Below are 21,070 nucleotides of genomic sequence, written 5' to 3' on the forward strand. Positions count from 1 at the left end.
AGGGTTCTGACAGTCTGCCCCGCTTAGTCCTGGTTCTGGTTCTCCCGTGCCTCCCTTCCCACCAGCGGGCCCAGCAACACGGCCTGGGCCTCCAGCACTGTGGTGTCTGTTGTTGGTCACCAGGAAGCAAGCGGTGATCTTTGGTGGTCCTGCAGCCACAGACGAACCACTGCTGGAGTCTGAACTGAAGGGGTTTCTGGTGCCGCAGGGAATCCGATTTAATGACAAGGTCATAGAGTGGCACCAGTGTTACACTGAGTCTGGTTCATTAACAATTACAAGTTCCTTGTTGTAGCTTCAAGATTGGATTCTTCTTTGCAGAAATCCTTTTAGACCCTTTAACCTGTAGATGGGACCATCTGACACTCTAGTGATGGAAACTTTTGCATATTGGTTGTGAGTCCAATGTGTGTGTCCCCTGTTATTCTCATCTTCAGACATATTTCAATGCCTATACACCAACCTGTAATAATCTATGCACAAAACAATATTTAAGGAAAACTACGATTATCTGGAACTCCTTCTACGTCAATGTGTTGCATCTGTATGAATATTTAGTGAATTTGTTGAAGTGGTACTTGTGTACTATGTGTATGTTTCTCTGTGTGTGTTTCCCAGATCCTGACCCAGGAGGACTGGAATACGGTTTTGTACAATGGGATGGCAGCCACTTCCCCACTCGCTGCTCTTTACTTCGTGGCCCTCATGACCTTTGGAAACTACGTCCTCTTCAACCTGCTGGTTGCCATCTTGGTCGAAGGCTTTCAGGCGGAGGTAAGGGAGCCTCTCGTGGCTTCAAGCTTCAGTACGAAAGCTTGTTTTCATGATAAAAGTGACGTCCACATTTGAATGTAGGTGTTGACGATGGAGGTGCCCCGGCCAGGTCTGCTAATGGTATTCATTACTAACCTTTTGAAAATGCTATTTTAATCAGGGGAGGTGACATATTTCAAATTATCTCCGGCATGTTTTGCCCTCTAACAGCAACCACGGAGCTGCAGGAAACCAACAAGCTCTTACTTCACCATTACTCAATACTTCACTCCAAACAAGTGGCAAGTTTCTGATATTTTAAAAGTGGCCTGCAAATTGCTTCACAGGAACGTTCAATCTTTGACAGCTCTTCTATGTTTAGCTTGTCCTCCATGGACAGCTGGCATCCGTCCGTCCGTCTGTCTGCGTTTCTCAAAGACCAGACCTTTAGCAGTGACATGAGGCCGGCCTCTTGTTCTCAACCACAGTCACAGAAGTGAGCAGATTGACATGCATTTAGTCACTGAAAAATGAGAGGAGGAAGTCGTTTTTTCTTGCATTTTGGGGAAAAAAGAAATGTCAAGAACAAAGTGAAAAATGTCGATCAGGATGTTGGACTTGATATTATAACCAGGCATGAGAAAACAAATGAGATGGATGTATTAAAGTTAAATACAGTTTTGAGACTAAAGTCATCATGTCGAGAATGCACATCGAAAGAGAATAATCCAACTACTAACGTTAGCTAACGTTGACGCTCACCTTTCAATTTCTCATCTTTATCTTTGACATTTAGACTTTGTTCTCAAAATACATAAATAATATAGAAAGTCTTCCTCCTCATCTTCTTCTCCACGTATGCCTGACCCTCATACTCCTCCATCTGTCTCCCTGGTGTCGACATGCATATAGTTACTGTTACTAAGTTACAACATATCACTCTACACTCATGTAGAATGAATAAATACTTTGAGATCACTAGCCTAGCCTAATATATATGACCATATATATGTATTTATTATATTCCTGTAATTCTGTATACAGCGGGAAAACTGAGTAAAGACAGATTTTACAGAGTATAAAATCTCATTTCATACTGTAGACAGAAATGATAATTACAGTATTTGTTACAATTATGATATTCGTCAGCAGTCAAAACATGACAGTGGTGTTTCCAACACACACAGGGTAATGTCTGCAGCCATCCATCTCAGTGGAAAACACGACGCCGTCAATCTGCCGTCAACTGTCAAACTCACAGATGTATTATTGTTGAGATGACGCTGCGGCTGAGTTACCCAGCTGATTCTCTTTTTTTCATACACGCATCACAGCGTTACCATATTGGGGGAACACCGACGCAAGTCGCCGGGCTTTTGATCGATCTCTTTCGTCACTCCGTCTGCCTTCCATCCTCTCTCTGGAGGTCTTCTGCTCATCCACACTGGGTCTGCTACAGCTGCTCACTAGGGAGTGCTGAGCCAATTTACTGCACATCTTCCCATTGTGAAGAGCATAAAGGAAACCCCAACCGGACATAACCAGACCCGCGGGGCTGTAGGAGTAGTGCCTTTACAGTTTGAGGGTTCTCACAACCTGAGCAGGAGGTCCAGATTGAGATCAGATCTGTGAAATCTGTTACCGAGCTCAGAGCGTGAGTCCTGTGTAATTCTGTTTCCTTTCTTATCCCCCCCCCCTCCTCCTTTTCGTCTCCAGGGTGATGCCAATCGCTCTTATTCGGATGACGACCACTCCTCCTCCAACTTTGACGAGAGCGAGAAACACGACTCCATGAAGCTGTCTGGTGAGCTGATGGCATGTCTGCGGGGAGGAGGAGCATTTCATTTTTTGCATTTTGAGAATAAATTCAAACTTTTGAGAATAAAGTTTCAATGTTCTGAATGAAGTAGAATAAAGCTGACACACCATGTTGACAATAAAGACAAATATGTTGAGTACAAACATCAAACTTTTGAGTTTAAATACAACTTCTAGCGTTAGCGTCTGTACTAATATACAGCGAAGAGTTCACAACATCAAACATGAATATGTCAGTACCATGAAGATCTGTAAACCTCAACAGAGACTACATTATACACAGAACGTAAACATATATGGAAATTGAAAATTGATCCGAGAGGAAGTCAAGCAGCAACAATTAAAAGCACATTTTGCAAAAGTTAAACTTGTTTAGTGCCGTTAGTCTAAATTGGTGGTTTGACGATTCTAGAACTTTGAGTCACCACTAATGCCACAGTTAGATTTACCCATTCATGTCAAAACTGAACAACACGCCGGTAGTCTTTTGTTGTCATTCATGACCCCCCAAAAGAAAAATACCAAATAAAAGTATGAAGGAGCTCTTATCTTTACCCGGAGCTCACGATGAACCCACTCAGAGCAGTTCAGAGAGGATTAAACAGGAGTTCAGAAACCGGGGGGGGGGGGGGGGGGGGGGGGGTCTCTATACAGAGGAGGTGAGGTCTCTGCAGTGCAGTGAGGAAACTCTGCAGTCTGTCCACACATGGATGGGAATACTACAAGGTGTTTCAACGTATGTCCTCTTTACTCAGGCTTTACCTTGTGGTTGTGTTTGTGTGGGTTCTACTTGTTTTAAATATATATCTTCATCCCTTTTTTATCTTAAGAGGCTTAAGAAGTGAGCCATGGATAATATTCTACTTTTTCTCTGTGTAACTTCAGCCGTGAGGCGGATTGTGGCGTCATCATCATCCCGACCATTTCACGGAATGTTGTTTCTTGAGAAATGAATTAGAATGAGTGAAAACTTCCTTTTTAGATTTCCACACTTGACAGGAGCCTCAAAAGAGCCGAACGCAAAAGCATCTCTTTAAACTGACTCCAGGCTGACGGCTCTCTTAAGCTCTCTAGAGTTTGTGATTTACACATTTATTTCAAGGATTCAAGGATCATTTATTGTCGTTATGCAACACAGGGATGCACAGCGAAACACAGCCGTTGCCCGTTTGTAACACGACAAACGGAACTAAAACAGTAGCATAATGGGATGATGGGTAGTGAGCAACATGCATTGGATGGAAGGCTGGGTAGTGAGCAACATGCATTGGATGGAAGGCACAGAAAAACAACAATAGTACTATGTTACCTGCTCTTTCCTTTTTGGTTCATCTCTACCTCCAGACCCACGGATCTGCACACTGACACCCAACGGCCACCTGGAGCTGGGGGCCCTTTCGGGGCCCAGGAGTTCCTACTCGTCAGAGAGACGGAGCTTCACCATAGAGTCCAGGAAGAGCAGCGTGATGAGCCTGGGCAAGAGCAGCCTGGAGAGACGCTCCCTCTCTCTGGTACTCAGCCATACTCACACCCACTGACGCTGTTCATCGTGTTCAGCTTTAAAGAGACATAAAGTGTCAAAGGATGACAATCTGTGTGTCCAGACTAAACTGGCTTAGGATGGATGATCCCTCATGAACGTTTAGATGTATCGTATATTGAGTTATGTCAGACAAACAAAAGCCTACACATCTAATCTGCTTGTCATGTTGGACAGACAGCAGCTCTAGCGTTGAAGGCTACTAGAGCAACCTCCGGTTCTGCCGAGTGAAGCCGACGCGGACGTGTCTTAACACTTGTATTCTCTCTACTGACCAGCAGGGGGCGACTCCTCTGGTTGCAAAAAGAAGTCCGATTGTACGGGCTAGTAGAAAGCAAACGTTAGTCAAACACCTTTGCTTTGTTAAACCGTTAGATCATTTAGTGTTTGCACAAATCAACACACAAGTTTGTGTTCATGCTGATCATTTTATAGCATCTGTTGTCTGTAGTGGTGAAGAAAGAATGTGGAAAAGCTATATTAGTTTTAATGAGATTAGCAAACTATACTTCTGAGGAAGTGTTTGAACCTTCATATCAGCCTGGTCCTCCTCATCAGAATAAGATGTCAACAACATCTTCAGTAGCATCCGTGTGCATATAAAGCAGGCTGTAAGAACACACGAGCTCAGCGGGAATGCCCCCGGATGTCGAGCCCGCCGAACCCGAAAAAAACACAAACATACCTTCAAGGCTTTTTTGGCTCAGCATCCAGTTGCCGTGGCAACTGGTATTAATTGACTCCCCTTCTTCTATTCAACGGCAGAGAAAGTGAGAGGCGTAGAGAGGGGCTGGCGGTGAGAGCCGTGATTGGACGACGGGAGGGGAGTGACAACCGGAGAGATGACCAGCTGCAGTTTAGCGTTGAGGTCGCGATGTTAAACACTGTGGGTGTGGAGCGTCCGCGTCTCTGTGAAGTCTCCTCCTCCTCCCTCCTCCTCCTCCTCCTCCTCCTCCTCCATAAATAATCGGAAGGCACCGGTTACATCACTCGGAGCAAAAGTACAGAAAATAATAAGCGAGTCCAGAAGAAAGTTGCCTCGTGAAGTTTTGCTTCAGTTTTATCTGAAGCTCTGATCAGCCTTTCGGTCCTCTTTGATGAAAATCACAATTTCTCAGTTATGAATCACTTCCATCTGTTTGTTTGTTTCTATTGTTGATTGGACTCGGGGCGAGCGATAAATTGCTCCATTGTGTTGCATCAGTGTAGTGGCTGTGCTGCTTTGTCCGGGTTGCTCGTCTGATGAAATGGAGATAACCACGCATAAAGAATTGGAAGCTGAAGTTAAAGATCTCCTTTTCAACTGAAATGATCAGCTGAATCATTAGAAAATAGATACATTGGGTAAGGATTGCAAAACGTGTTCCCTTCACTGCACTTCTCTTTATTGACCACGTAACCAATGATTTCTTTCCAGCTCAGTGTAGCGAGACGGAAATCAATAAAATGTGTCGCACAACGAGCAAGATTCACCGACTGGGAAGAAAATAGCTATTTGTTCAGCAACACATTGCGTTGGTGCAGAGGTGCACTCTCCATCTGGAGGTAAACTGAACGTCAATGGTGATATTGAATCAAATGATCGTTGCATTAAACAGCTGCACTTCCTGTAAGAAGAAGTTTCTTCTTAATGCAGCACATGACTACCACGACTTGTGTCTTACATAGTGCGGAACAAATTGTGTTGACAGTGATGTACACAGCCGCCCTCTTGAGTGACGTCCTGTATGGACAGAGGTGTTACTTAGCAGCTAGCGTGCACGCTTCACTACAGTTTCTATAGAGACCGATGCATCCCTGGAAAAAAAAACGCCATCAAGCTCCAAGCTCTTGACGTGGACGTTTCCAAGGGTAAAACCCATAATTAGGTCTGTCGTGTGGAGAGAGGGTTAGACGTGCGGAAAACAAACACAACCGGTTACGTTCCTCACAGTGGAACCGGCACTCGGGGGGGTTTTTGCGCGTTAGACACGATGACAGCCGCCTGAGTGCACTGCAGGCTGGTTTTGAAAAGGCCCGGTTCATGTCGTTGGTGACTTTTTGTTTTGTTTTACCAGATGCAAACTGATGTTAATGACCCTAAACTGCTGTGTGTTTATTCCAGCGTCATGCCCGCAGTCCCAACTACCACAACTGGGGGCGCCCTTTCCTCCCACAGTCCACATGGAGCCGCAGGTGAGACGATTACTTTCGGCAATGATTTCACGATTCTTAACACCGCCGTTAAGCCTTAATCACCGACATGGAAGCCTGAAACCTTTCCTGCTGTGTTGTGCTTTCACTAGCTTCATGACTAAACTCGTAGCATGCAGGAAGTATCGATTACCTTCTCATGGACGCTTGTTCGTGTCGTGCAGGTCTAGCTCCAACAGTCTGGGCCGGAGGAGCTACGGCTTTGGTGGAGCTCCTCTGGTGGGAGGCAGCCTCCGTGTGCACGGCACCCGCTCCCCCTACTCCTACTCCTACACCGCCGAGCAGGAGTCCCTTCTGTCCCACCCGCCCCACTCCCATCACCCTCATCACCCGCCTCCGCCGCCCCCGCCGCTCCTCTCCAGACACTTTGCTGCCAGGAGGGATCGGCGGGCTCTCTCCCTGGAGCACCCGGAGCTGCTTCGGGCGGGCGGGCAGCCGCCGGGCCCTCCACCCCCAGTCCAACCAGACCCAGGCAGGAGGAGCGGGTCCGGGGCAGGGGGATCCATCACCGGGGGGTCTGGTTTAGGAGTGGACCACCGGGATTGTAACGGCAAGACGCCGGGTCCCCACGCTCAGCTGATTGCGGAGGTTTTCCCTCAAGTCAACGCGCGCAAGGACAGAACCGACCTCGACGAAGAGACGGATTACGTGAGTGGCACGGACACGTGAATGATCGTTGCCTCTTGAGATGATGCGGTGCCATTGTAGTGTGTTATTGCTGTATATTTTATTCTTTATAGCTTCCCAGATTGACTAGATGATATTGAAAAACAAAATAAGACATAAATCCTAATCATCGTGGCAGTTGGGGCACAGACGAAGCAGCAGTATTGGTTTATCTAACCTCTTTGCAGTCACTTCATGAGATTCCCAAGCTTGCCTGAAACAAATTCAATAATTTAATAGCCTTTAAATCATCTGCTCATCTCGATTCCTCTCTCCTCCAGAGCCTGTGCTTCCGCGTCCAGAAGATGATGGAGGTGTACAAGCCGGACTGGTGTGAAACCAGAGAGCAGTGGTCCGTCTACATGTTCTCCCCTCAGAACAAGTGAGTGGACTCCTTCAGCCTTCTAGAGTTAACCTGTCAAACAGTAACTGGGTTAGACTGCTGCCAATCAAACATGATCAACCACGCCCACGCAGTCCTGATGGAGCAGGTTGAGTTGAGTTTTGGACAGGCGGCGACCTCCGGTTCAGCCGAGTAGAGCCGATGCGGAAGTCTCTTACAACCTGCATTCTCTCTAGTGTCCAGCAGGGGGCGACTCCTCTGGTTGTATAGAAGTCTAGTCTAAAATGACTCTACTTCTCTCTTGATTTATTCCCTCAGTAAACATTGTAAACATGAGTTTATGGTCTCAATCTCTAGTTTACAGTCTTCTTCAATACAGCATGATGTTCATTTAGTACATTATGCTCCATTTAGAGTCAAACACACCATAAAGCAGGGGATGCTTTAGGGGCGGGGCTACACACTGATTGACATGTAGACGTATACGGCAACAAAGCAGGAAGCGTCTCTCTGGATGCGTCAGCACTTTAGATATTTGATTCTACCGACTGTGTTTGTTCAGCACTGAAGCTTTGAAAGAAGAGTCGACGAGCACAAACAAAAGTTAGCTGACGTCCACGATAACGTGGATGAGCAACGGGCCGCATAACCGAACCGTTTGTCTGAAAGCGGCCGTCTCCCCGTTTCACAAACGGCTGGTTGAAGTGATGCCGCTGTGTGTTTCCTCCACACCATTTCTTCTTCTTCTTCTTCTTCTCTCTAGACAACGTTATTGACTCCGGGTCCCACGTTGTGTTTCTCTGTGTCATTACGTTTCCTCCCAGCCTCCCAAATGCATCGCTGGCAGAAGAGAGGCCCCTGGAAGCAACATGAAGGAAAGATCACTCAGTCATCCACTCGCTCACTCACCCGATTCCCTGCGTGCTGATAGCCACTTAAGGGGGGAAGCCGGGCCCCAGGGCTGTGTTTTGGCATCCTGGCAGGTGCCATCTGTCAAGCGATGGCCGTGTGTGTGTGTTGGCAGTGTGTGTGTGTGTGTGTGTGTGTGTGTGTGTGTGTGTGTGTTCGCTCTGCAGCGTCAGGCCACGTCTCTGCTCGCGGATGACTTTGCATATGTGCACGTGGGAGCGTGTGAGCATATGTGCCGCGCTTATGCCTCCGTGTGCTTTTTGCTCTAACAAGTGCGTCCAAAGCAGAACGCACAAACAAGCCGACGGCAGAAGTTGTGTCTTAGGCGGGATGAAGAAGAAAGTGCCGACGCCGGTCACGATCGATATCGGGGGTTGCCAGATCTGAATCGATAGTTAAAGGGACAAGGGTTTGCCAGGTTGGGAGGAAAAAAGAAGTCAGGTTAGCACATTGATTCTCTTCCCCCTCAGAGAGGAGATGAGCCGTGTGAGGGCTGAGCTCTCGCTAACTAAACTGGCTCACTGCAGGTGTCTGAGGACATTAAAGATTCAGAGTCTCTGTCGATGGATACACAGCACTTCTGTGCTAGAGGGCCCGATCCATCCAGGATCCAGGGTCTTCCCTCTCAAGAACATGAAGCTCAGTAGTTTCTTGTGTGAGTGTCTGGACTCAATGACTGGTGGTGGACCTGGCTGCGATGCAGGAGGCACCAGCTAAGATGATCCTGCCTTGGGGCACCGCATTGGTAACGGCCGGCTCTGAGTAATTCACCTCCTCCAAACTTTTCACATTGTTTTTAGTTGAATCATTTTCAGGCCAGGGGAAATATTCCAAAAAATAAGTTTGGAGAAAAGTCCAAGAATGAACAAAAACTATCCTCTGGTCAGACAATATGGCCGACATCTTCACATTAAATACTCAACATGAGTTGTCCATCAACTGTGACTGTGTTTGAGCACCAAGCATCGTGATGTAAACACAGAGTCCTCCTCCGCTGGTCCACCAGAGTCCTGCTCTCTGTCCTGCTGCCCCACCGTCAAATGCAGCTTGATCCTGGACCACGATGGATCCAGGTCTCTGTGAAGATGTGGGCTCAACAGTCGAGGTGTATTTTGAGGTGTCTTAAAGACGATTAAATGGTGTCCTCCTCTTCCTCTCTCTGTCAGGTTCAGACTGCTCTGCCAGTCCATCATCGCCCATAAGCTCTTTGACTACGTGGTCCTGGCCTTCATCTTCCTCAACTGCATCACGGTGGCTCTGGAGAGACCCAAGATACTGCAAGGCAGTCTGGTAAGAGCTCTTTTTGTCTCCTTTAGATTCTTCTTCCCCTCTTTTCTTCGGTCCTTTTAAAACTCTTTCATTCCTCTCCTTCTGTTACAGGAGCGGCTGTTTCTCACGGTTTCCAACTACATCTTTACGGCCATCTTTGTCGCGGAGATGACCGTCAAGGTAAAGCGTCCTCGTCCTCGTTATTCACCTCCCTCTCCATCTCGGCTCCCGTCTGTCTCCTGTGCATTGTTCCTCGCCTCCTCCTCTCGCATCCTTTTCACTTCGTTCCTCTCCTCATGTTCTAGCTGGTTTCCTTTTTTTTTTATCTCTCTATGTTTTATTCATCTGCAGATTTGATTTTCTCCTCCGTCGTTCTTTTTCTCTCTCTTCTCTTGACAATTCTGCGCTTCAATCAGTTGCACACGTTAGCGATGAGCAGCTATAGATAATGAAGTTAATTATAGGAGGCTATCGCTCCTCAGCTGGCCTTTAGCTACTCCTGGACTGCCCATCGATAAACACACACACACACACACACACACACACACACACACACACACACACTCCTTTTAATCCACTAATCTGCTGTCCAGAAGACGGGCCGTCCTCCATTATTAAGAGCCTCGTGTCTCCAGGCGTTTTCCGTGCGTTGGTAGAAGCCCTGTGGTGATTTATTTATGAGGATGATGAAGACGTGAAGCTCAATGATCTGATGCTCTGACCCCCCTGGATGAACGTCTCTCCTGCATCTCCTCCTCTTTGCATCTTTATCTTCTTCCACTCCTTCGCTCGGTCGTCCCGAGCGCTCATGTTTTTCATTCGCTCGTTTGACTAATTCCATGTTCAGTTGCGTACCTTGTCCCTTATCGTTGTCTCCGCTCGTTTGTAATTCAATCAGCCGAGCTCCGTTGGCTATCTGAGCCCGGCTTCCGTCTCCGCGGCTCATTTTATCTCCAATAATCAGGCTTATTGCTGCACCGCTGACCTCCACTCAAAGTCTTCCTGCTGTCACTGAACTGCCACAGAACCAGGACACCGAGCTCCAGCACAGCTGCAATGCACTCGTTATTACACAGATATTAACTTTGCAAAGATAACAGTATATATTGTGTACGTTTATTTACGTACGTTTGTTTATTTGTCATTTTTATTTTCTCTTTTTGAAGCGATTCATGGCGTTTCCTCCAGACGGGACGTGATGAAAATCATCTTTATTTGCTCGTTTCACTACTTGCTTATACGGCCTTAATAACTCACTGCTTCCTTCCTTCCTTCCTTCCTACTTATCGTTCTGCTCTAACACTCATTCAGCATCACTGTAGCATCCCTGTCATCTTTGTTACATCTTTGCTTTTCCCCCTGTAGCTATTTACACACAATGTTTAGATGTATTAGTCGTCTTGATCTTCTGACAGAAAAATATAACTTCATAGTTTCACACTTAATTATTTTAATTAATATGTTTTTAGCTAGAAGCAGAATGTGTGATCTGTGTTTCTGGGAACATGTCCAAAGTACTTGTGCTCTGTATAAATGCATTTTCTAGTGTTTTGAAATTATGTCAGATTTTTAAAATTGTTATTAATTGAACAAAACTTAATTAACTGACCTTATGGACAGTTGAGGTAACGATCTCCTGCAGAGCTTTTGTGTGTCTCAATACATTCTCTCTGTCTCTCTCTCTCTCTCTCTGTCTCTCTCTCTCTCTCTCTCTCTCTCTCTCTCTCTCTCTCTCTCTCGTCTCTGTCTCTCTCTCTCTCTCTCTCTCTCTCTCTCTCTCTCTCTCTCTCTCTCGCTCTCTGTCTCTCTCTCTCTCTCTCTCTCTCTCTCTCTGTCTCTCTCTCTCTCTCTCTCTCTCTCTCTCTCTCTCTGTCTCTGTCTCTCTCTCTGTCTCTCTCTCTCTCTCTCTCTCTCTCTCTGTCTTTCTCTCTCTCTGTCTCCCCCCCCCCCCCCCCCCCCTCTCTCTCTCTCTCTCTCTCTCTCTCTCTCTCTCTCCCCCCCTCCCTGCTGGTCCGGTCAGTCTGATCGCTCTCTGAGGAGCACTAATTAAACAGAGTTTCCCCTCCGACACACACACACACACACACACACACTACATCACTGTTCTCATTTCCTGTCCACACACACACCGACACACACACACACACACACACGCCTACACACACACACACACACACGCCTACACACACACACACACACACACACATGTGCTGTAGTGATCAGTGTAAACAGTGTTACCTGCACGCAGTGAGTTTGACCTTGAACATCAGACTCTAATTAGAAACAGAGAGGGGAGGGGAGGTCTTTCCACACACACACACACACACACACACACACACACACACACAGACTCGTACCTGATTGTCCACGGTTGACTGGTTCTGGTCACGCTGTGTCGTTTGCCTGCTAACACTGATCGGACCGTTGAGAAGGTCTAAGCAGGTCTGACAGACTGACTCTTCCTTTCAGCAGCTGTTCTGTTGTGGTCTCTGTTTCTTTGCTTGCGCTGTCATCGTTCCTAATGTATTCATTAGTCAGTCTCCAAACAGCACACAGCCTGATGCTGAGGCAGGACTTTTAAGTGCTGTAACAGCTTTTGAATATGTAGCTGCAGGTCGTCAGCAGAAAAGTGATGCAAAACGGCATCACTACACTAACTCAGGAGCATTTTAACTGTGAGACCTTCGTCGGCAGCCTTCGCCGCATAATGACGTGTTCAAGTACCCTCTGAAAGATGGAACTCTGATGTTTTTTTGACAGCTGCTAGCTGTGATTAACGGAGTAGTGTTGGAGGTTGTTTTGTCACAACCCTTGTGTCTGATAACCCGTCCAAGGCAGTACAAGACAGGTGGATGGGTCAAACAAACACATGACTTTTACCCAGGAGACCGCTGTTCCTGTCCTGTGACTTTGACTTACTTATTCATTTAACAAACATACTTACTTTAACCCTAACCAACGATGCTTTCCAAAACTTAAGCAAGTAGTTTTGTTTGAATTCACAATGTTAACCACATGTTTAAAACTCGTCGTGGTTTGACGAGTTTAGGGCGACCCACCACGTTAAAAAGTCACGCCTCAAGGTTGAGACCAGGCGTCCTTACGTGACGAGGTGGGATGATGAAGGATTACGAGTTCAGGAGCTGACGAGGGGCGACATAGACCCAAAGCTGCCCCCAGAAAAGCCAGATATCCTAGAAATCGTCTTATATACTAATTGTTTAAGCGCTCACAGCTCTTTGTGAAGGTTTGTCAAAGATCTTGGTTAAACATTAAATAAGTCAAAGGTGCTTTGAAGATCACATTCGTTCTCTGAAGTCAGATTTAACACCAAAGTCATTGTGTTTTACAGCAGTCAGGCTGTACTGTGCGTTTGATTATTGGTAGGAAAGGTGTAAACGGTATATAATACACCCATCAGTGATCCATTATGGTCATGTTCAAGTCAATATGCAGGAATTCCATCTTAAACAAGTAGAATAATTGCTATATTTTCTTCTTGGTTACATTGCAAAAGGAGTTTGAATGTAATTTAAGTTTAAATGTAAAGTGACATACTCGCCCTGTCAGCCAAAAGCACAGCTGGTAGAGTGAGAGCTAACAGCGCTGGCATCGTCCTGCCATAGATTCACCATGCATCATGTTTTATCACGGCGATGTTTGATCCGACTAATGCCGGGCCCCCGCGGCATTCCAACGGTCCCGACGGGGCTTCGGTATCTCAGGCGGCTATTAATAACAGCAGATGTATTATAACTCGATATCCAGCCTGTCAAAACATGACAAAAGACCTGTCGTATAGGATGTGACAGTGACTCGCTGCTGTGCAGATCTCACCAGCGAGGACGGATGAAATATTTGCTATGGTACTTATAGTGAGAGTTTCGGACCATGATGGCTGTCAAAGCGAATTAGAAAAGATTGACTGTTCCTGAACAAAGCTGCGTGGAATTCTGCAAACTAACTACTCCAGTTAGCTTTCTGAGATACAAACCTCTTTTCTTTCTTCATCTCTCTCTAGCTGTCTTTGTTTTTATTAAGCTTTGGCTTCATTTCATCCCATTTCTTTGTTTTTCTGTCTTTGCCGCCCAGCTTCTACATTATTTCTATAGAGCTAGGATGCCCTAGCAACCGTTGGCATGGCAGTGTCTGTTATCGTGCTTGCACCGCTTCGGCTGTTGTCACTCACTTTGAGTCACGGCGGTGAGGATCATGTGCTCTTCAGGGTTGCCAGCACACGATACAGTGGACACGTGTTATAAAAGCATTCCTGGAAGGCAAAAACAAAGTGCATTTTGTGTTAGAAGGAAGTCTGCACACGAGTTAGCTCCACTGTATGAACGCTACATTCACACAGCATCGGCAGAACATGAAGACCAAGAACATGTCCTGTTCTCATTTTCCTTTAAGTCACACCTTCTTTTAACCAAGTGGAAGGTATAGTCATTGCCAGAAATTCCTAAATGTCCCCAGCTTCGAAAGACCTGACCTCTTCGCAGATGATGTGGTTCTGTTGGACCCATCAGACCATGACCGTTAGCATAAAGTCTGAGGCCATGGTCCTGGTGGATTGTGTCCTTGAGGGTGGGAGTGAGGAGGAAGGAGTTCAAGCATCTCTGGGTCTTGTTCACGAGTGAAGGAAAAATGGAGCGTGAGATGGACCGGCAGATTGGTGCTGCATCTGCAGTGCTGCAGGCGTTTTACCTTGATGCATCGCCCTCGCTTTACGAGTCCATCGACGATCGGACCCGGAGAATCGGAGAATCGGATCACGCATTCAAGTGGCCGGAATCGGCTTCCTTTGTTGGGGGGTGGCTGGGCTCACCCTCAGAGATAGGGTGAGGAGCTCAGACATCGGAAAGGGAACTGTGAGTCGAGCCGCTGGTCCATTGCGTCGAAAGGGGCCAGCTGAGGGCATCCTGAACAGGATGCATCGGAGGCACCTCCCTTTAGAGGAGTTCCCGACACGTCCAACTGGTAGGAAACCCCGGGGTAGACCCAGATACACTGAAGGGATTATGTACTCCCGTGCTGTGTCATCCATCAGCTCATGACAGAGCATGCTACTCAGCATGATACTCAGAAGGTTTTCCGTGGCTTATTTTGCTGCAGTGTGCCATCGTTGTGCTTGGTCGGCGTTCCCAAACGGATGCCCAAACACCATCACCACTTGTTCCACCATTTCCCGGAATTTTTCCATCCTTCCACATCTCTCTGGTGGCATTTTATTTATTTTTTTGCCTCTCTGCTCGTTCTGTTTTCGACATGACAGCCACACATGAAACACACATGCCATGAAAGCCCCTGGAAGATGTCAAACATTGTCAAAACATCTGCCGTGCAACTTTTCCTCCAACCTCACCAACTGTTTTCTGATTTCAAAACGTTCTATTTCTTCTCTTTGAGCCTCTTGTGTCTTCCTCCTCCGCCCCCTGACTACCACGTCTCACTGTTTACACCTCACCCATACCCTCCTTGTTGTTTCCACAATATCCTCCTCCCCTCCCTTTCTTGTTCAATCCCCAATAGGGCTCACCTAGTGAGCGAGACCTCCCATCCAGCTGTAGCTAGAAGGTGACAGACCATAAATCTAAGACAAAAACAATGAAATGTGTGCGCTTCAAATGTTTGCAGCTCCAGTCACAACACCCTCCGAGTATTTAGTCTTGCGTGGAAGTGTCTGATTTAAGAGGATTTGTTGGGGAACAGACTGCTGAAGAGTGCATAGTGCAATGTCAGCAGCCCACAGTGCTGCATGTCTTAACTGGAATTGAAAGTAGAGCTTTGTTTTTCTTGGATTGCTCTGTGGAAGTTTTAATCAGAGACATTTCACCCAGTTACTGTACAGTCAGCGAAATAAAAAGCTGGTTAACTCAGCAAACAAACTCTGATTCTGCTTTGGATTCAACATTCCAATAACTAGCAAGCTTCATTTGAATGTGGACGTGTTGCTTTCCTTTTAATCGCCTTTCCTTTCCTCCTTTCCTTTTTTTTCCTTCCCTCTTTTGCTTTTGAACATTAATCTTCTCATATTTGGGGTTTAAGAGCCGTTGCTTGTCTCTCTTCCCTCTTTTCATCTGTTTGGTTTTAAAACCTCGCTCCCTCAATCACACACCTCTCACCCTCCCATATATATATATTTTTTTTACTTTCAAATCCTCTCCTCTGTTCTCCTCTGCTGCCGAAAGCAGCCGAAATGAAATGAAAAACCTGTTTGAGAAGCTAAATGAGAAATCTGAATATCAAAGTCCATATGTGTGTGTGTGTGTGTGTGTGTGTGTGCGTGTGTGTGTGTGTGTGTGTGTGTGTGTGTGTGTGTGTGTGTGTGTGTGTGTGTGCGTGTGTGTGTGTGTGTGTGTGTGTGTGTGTGTGTGTGTGTGTGTGTGTGTGTGTGTGCGCGCGCACATCTGGCCAGTGTTGCTTTACTTGTGTGGTGTTTTTCCCTTCATCTCCTCAGGTGGTGTCCATGGGTCTGTACCTGGGAGAGAAGGCCTACCTGAGGAGCAGCTGGAACATTCTGGACGGGTTCCTCGTCTTCGTGTCTCTCATTGACATCGTGGTGTCGATGGCCGGCGGGGCGAAGATCCTCGGGGTTCTCCGGGTTCTCAGGCTGCTCAGGACGCTACGCCCCCTCAGGTTAGGAGGACTAGTTGACGTGTTTTCTGTTTTCGGCAAAAACACACACGATACCACTCTCATACGTATCTGTCATAGACGGTTAGCTTAGCTTAGCTTAGCATAAGCTAAGCCATGTCTTTTCTACAGGTTAAACAAACGGATGCAAAATGTATATTTGTGAGCTTTAGAGGTTTATTAACCATCAGACTGAGCCGAGGTTCCAGTCTTTGTGCGAAGCTAATCGGCTACTTGTGTTTTCAATCTTTTTTCATCTAATTCTCCCCCATCAATAAACTAATGGTATTTCCCAAAATGTGTGGAAAGCATTGCTAACGGCCATAAAAGACCTGCGTACAATGTGTACTCTGTCCTGAGCAAAAGGTACTTATTTTGATCAATGTTTCGGCTCTTTTGGATTTGATGATGTCACTCTCTACATATTACAGTATTCATAACATATGGTTAAAACATGTGTGCCTCAAAAGGGAACGTCAACATGCCAGGATGTTTATGAGCAAATCACCTAAAGAGTTAAGATGTTCACTCTTACAACAAGTTAAGAAGGTCAATTTCTTCACGAGATAAAAAGCAAAGATCGGATAAATGTATTAAAATTAAGTTTGTGAAGAAGGTGTTCAATTTTCTTTCTGAGCTCCTGTCCCATTAATCATTCCATGACAGTTGGGATTTATCGTGTAGCCCCCCCCCCCCCCGACCCCGCTCCTGCTTTGAGATATGTTTTTAAAAGCTGAGATGGAAGAAAGGGTCCACAGAGCTCAAATTACATTCAACTGAGGTCATTCTAGGTCTGAATGAATGAATGTGTCAGTGACACACCATGAGGTTCAGCATGGTCTCTGTTTCCTTAAGGGGTTAGTACTGCAGTAGTACTGCAGGGGGCGACTCCTCTGCTTGTATAGAAGTCTAGTCTAAAATGACTCTACTTCTCTCTTGATTTATTCCCTCAGTAAACATTGTAAACATGAGTTTATGGTCTCAATCTCTAGTTTATAGTCTTCTTCAACACAGCATGATGTTCATTTAGTCCACAAACCAATGAGCGACGTCTCTACGACTATCTCCACTTCTTATATACAGTCTATTGCATTCAATACAAGTGTCCTGTCTCTCTCTCTCTTTGTCTTTCATTCTCTCCCTCCCTCTCACTCACTGCGTCTCTGTGTCTCCCCCTCCGTCCTCCAGGGTGATCAGCAGAGCTCCAGGGCTGAAGCTCGTGGTCGAGACCCTCATCACGTCCCTCAAGCCCATCGGCAACATCGTCCTCATCTGCTGCGCCTTCTTCATCATCTTTGGTATTCTCGGAGTTCAGGTAAACTCCATCAAATATGAATCGTATCTTCCCCACCGTACAACTGGTCTTTTATTCATCAAAGGATCCTCGAAAGCCTTTCACGAGGACCTGAGACGGTCAAGCCATTGAACTAACACAGCGACCCGTATGCTCACTGCGGCCCACATTAAGATTTTATACACCGAAATTTAAGTGGGTCAAAATGTGCGAGGCCGCAATTATTCTCTTGACTTCCATCTCGAGCAAAAAACCAAGAAATGAATCATTAAACGCTGGAGAACACCAGATGAGGCTGTTTGCACCCACAATGAGAGCACGTCCTCGCGGCGCTGGCTAACAAGGCTAATTAGAGCAGAATCCAACAGGAAGAGGAGGAGGTGTAGTGGCAACGCAGAAGACCCAAAGTTTTCACTTTCCACATGATCAAATAATGACTCCAAAAAGAACTGATTCAAAGTCACATCGGGCCTCTGCTCACTCCCGACTCGTCAAATACTCCGACGCTCCCTTCAGCGTCTGCAGATGTTACTGACAGACGTCATGTGGATTGACCACTTGACAACCTGTTGCACTTCTGTCCATCTCCTCTGTTGCTCTCCTTGAGGGTTGTTCTCCCCCCCCCCCAAATCATGGTCCATTTAGAGTCAAACAGACCATAAAGCAGGGGATGCTTTAGGGGTGGGGCTACACGCTGATTGACAGGTCTCTAACCAGAGACGTATACGGCGTCTCTACGTCACTCCTCCTCAGTCAACAACATGGCGATGGCCGTAATCATTAATATTCCATAATGTTTGTGAGTTCAGCTGACTTGGTTTTCCTATTCCTTTACTTCATCAGTGCATTTCCTTTTTGCTCCTGTTCTTCCCTCCATAACTGCATATTATTATTCGTTCTGCATCTGCTGTTGTGCATCAGTCCCCTCTTTGATGCGTTCGATATGATTGAGAATTAAAAACCTCTTCTCTCGGGAGGAAAAAAGAAAAAAAAAACGCACTGTTGATATGAAGTGCTTCTACTTATGCTTCATCCACTTCCAGACGCTAATTATGAAATTACTTCAAAAGCTGCGTGAGAGGAGTGGGCGCACACCCGGCGTTGTCATGACTTCATCAGAAATGTATCTGCGTGCGCCGCCGTCTTCTCAATTCCTTCTCCGCTTTGTGTGTGTGTGTGTGTGTGTGTGTGTCCATGTCCTCAGCTCTTCAAAGGGAAGTTCTTCTACTGCGCCGGTTTCGATGTGAAGAACATCACCAACAAGTCCGACTGTCTGGCTGCCAACTACCGATGGGTTCACCACAAATACAACTTCGACAACCTCGGACAGGTACGAGAGAGAAGAGAACGACTTCACGCAAACACAATAACGGCGCACATGAAGACGACGACGACAATGAGCACACTCTGTATGATAGACGTTCTACTGTGAAGCAAACAGACAGTGAGAGAGTGATGCTGAAGATGAATGCTCAGCTACACAATCCAATCCTTTTGGGCCTTTTGGGAATTGTCTATTTGTTATTTTTGTCATATTGTTATGGCACTATGAGTCAGGTCTTGTGTGTGTGTGTGTGTGTGTGTGTGTGTGTGTGTGTGTGTGTGTGTGTGTGTGTGTGTGTGTGTGTCTGTGTGTGTGTGTGTGTGTGTGTGTGTGTGTTTGTGTGTGCTTCAGGCTCTGATGTCGCTGTTTGTGCTGGCCTCAAAAGACGGCTGGGTCAACATCATGTACCACGGACTGGACGCAGTGGGGATCGACCAGCAGGTGATAACACACACACACACACACACACACACACACACACACACACACACACACACACACACACACACACACATTGTGTACTGGTCCTTTTGCATAACACACATGCTGCTATTTGGGTCCAGTTTGCCGGTGGAAGTAACCCACGTGTCTGGATCTCCAAAACCATGTCTTCCAGCTCTTTTCCAGGGAATCCCACACGTTCTTAGGCCAGATGGGAAATTAAATCCATCCTTCTGGTCACTCCGGGATCTCCACCCAGTTGGATGTGTCCCACAACTCCTCCACAAGGAGACTTCCTGATCAGATCATCTTCAATAGACAGATACCCAGAGAGCTTCAGCAGAGTCCTGCAGGCCGTCCCCTTCAACTCTCTGAACCACAAGCAGTTTCGGGGCTTTTTTTATTTTGCTCCTGTCACATTTTTCTCTCTCTGGTCTTCATTTTGACTGCAAAATAAAAGTCCTGCTTCTATATGGAACCAGAACCATCATAACTAGAAGTAGAGAGAACTAGAATGTGTCTTTAGTGCAGAATAACACAGTTATGACATAAATAATAAAGAAAACATTTTCTTTGATCATTTATTTGACAAAAATTGGAAAACGATGGCATCTAATCATCCAACATGTTTCCAAGTGGCCACAAGTGTTAAAAAAAGGTGCTGTGTATGTATTGAACTATTTACATTTTTACGACCTCTCCTCTCTGCTCTGTGTTTCAGTCAAAGGTTCTCAGAATTGTTGCATCGTGAACGTTGGTCTCAGGGGAATCAATCATGAGTCCATAGCTGCGCTGAAGAGCTCAGAATTTAATGTTTTTTACAGAATCTGTTTAAAGCAAAAGGTTGTTTTGGCGCGAGATTTTAAATGAGACATGTAGAATAAAATGTTTTTGATGAAATATCACATTAAGCTTCGTTTTGGCTCCTTTTTTGCTGACAGAAGCATTCGTCACACATGATGTGTTTCAGGGATGCCGGAAAGATGAACATCTGATGACAATGGCTGTTTTTACAGCTTCTGGCTGTGATAAACGGTGTAGTCTTGGCGATTGTTTAAAGAAAACCACGCCGGCGGGTTTTGGGGGTCAGCGGTTATCAGCCTCATAGATCTGGACCAGAAGGTCGAGCTTCAGAAGGCCGTTGTTCTTCCATTCACGTGGTTGATCACCGATACAAACACGAGAAGATCGCGCACACATTCACTGATGCAAATTAGTCTTCTGAAGCGGCTTCAAAGTGAACGGGCTCCCTTTAGAATTGGTTTTATTTGAAAATCTATTAGTGACTCTATTAAAGACGGGGCATTATTCTGGCTGATTCGGTTTCCCCCGCCTCAGGGAGAAACCTCGCCGCGGTCCAACGTGGCTCTGAATGACTAATCCCATTTGCACTCCACCCTGCGCTTTCAACACTCGACACTCCTCCAAATTGAAAATCTGAGTCTCATCTCCAGTTTTATTGCACCTGAACTTGATTTTTTATTTTTTTTGTAATGACTTCCTGCAATGACCCAATCATCCCGATCTGTTCCTCACATTGTCTCTCTTCTTTCTTCTGTTCTCCTGTCAGCTTTTCTTACCTGTAGCAGCTCCAGGGTCTTTTGGACTGTACTGGCTCTGGAGCGGGTTGGTTAATTGGAAGACCGTAAGAAGCTCAGTATTCCAAATGTTCCTCAAAACTGGACAAATTAGACGAGTTCCCCTCAATCACTGCGTCTTTCATTAATAACAATGATATTGAAAGGAACTGGTTCTGAACCAGTCTCAGTGTAGTCCTGATCCTCTATCAGACCTCCATCAGTACAGAGACCATCAGAGAGAAGATGGTCTGTTTCTATAGAGTTATTCTTGATGCTCGTCATCGGTGCCACCGGGTCGGATTCTGGT

At 46.1% G+C, this 21,070-nt stretch overlaps 1 protein-coding gene across 1 annotated transcript in view; it reads left to right on the forward strand.

Annotated features, from left to right (window-relative positions):
• Nucleotides 1-21,070, forward strand: part of LOC137871569 (voltage-dependent T-type calcium channel subunit alpha-1I-like) — a 94,098-nt gene that overhangs the window by 47,081 nt on the left and 25,947 nt on the right. The window contains exons 12-23 of the mRNA XM_068709430.1: nucleotides 619-774; nucleotides 2,470-2,557; nucleotides 3,916-4,082; nucleotides 6,216-6,286; nucleotides 6,469-6,952; nucleotides 7,252-7,352; nucleotides 9,389-9,512; nucleotides 9,603-9,671; nucleotides 15,949-16,127; nucleotides 17,313-17,439; nucleotides 18,623-18,748; nucleotides 19,094-19,183. Coding sequence (XP_068565531.1) covers nucleotides 619-774; nucleotides 2,470-2,557; nucleotides 3,916-4,082; nucleotides 6,216-6,286; nucleotides 6,469-6,952; nucleotides 7,252-7,352; nucleotides 9,389-9,512; nucleotides 9,603-9,671; nucleotides 15,949-16,127; nucleotides 17,313-17,439; nucleotides 18,623-18,748; nucleotides 19,094-19,183 — 1,782 coding nt within the window. The remainder of the gene's footprint in view (nucleotides 1-618; nucleotides 775-2,469; nucleotides 2,558-3,915; nucleotides 4,083-6,215; nucleotides 6,287-6,468; nucleotides 6,953-7,251; nucleotides 7,353-9,388; nucleotides 9,513-9,602; nucleotides 9,672-15,948; nucleotides 16,128-17,312; nucleotides 17,440-18,622; nucleotides 18,749-19,093; nucleotides 19,184-21,070) is intronic.

The sequence above is a fragment of the Cebidichthys violaceus genome, unplaced genomic scaffold, assembly GCF_023349555.1.
Source record: "Cebidichthys violaceus isolate CVI_PGR_0920_01 unplaced genomic scaffold, fCebVio1.0.p SCAF_148, whole genome shotgun sequence".
In the NCBI taxonomy this organism is placed as follows: Eukaryota; Metazoa; Chordata; class Actinopteri; order Perciformes; family Stichaeidae; genus Cebidichthys; species Cebidichthys violaceus.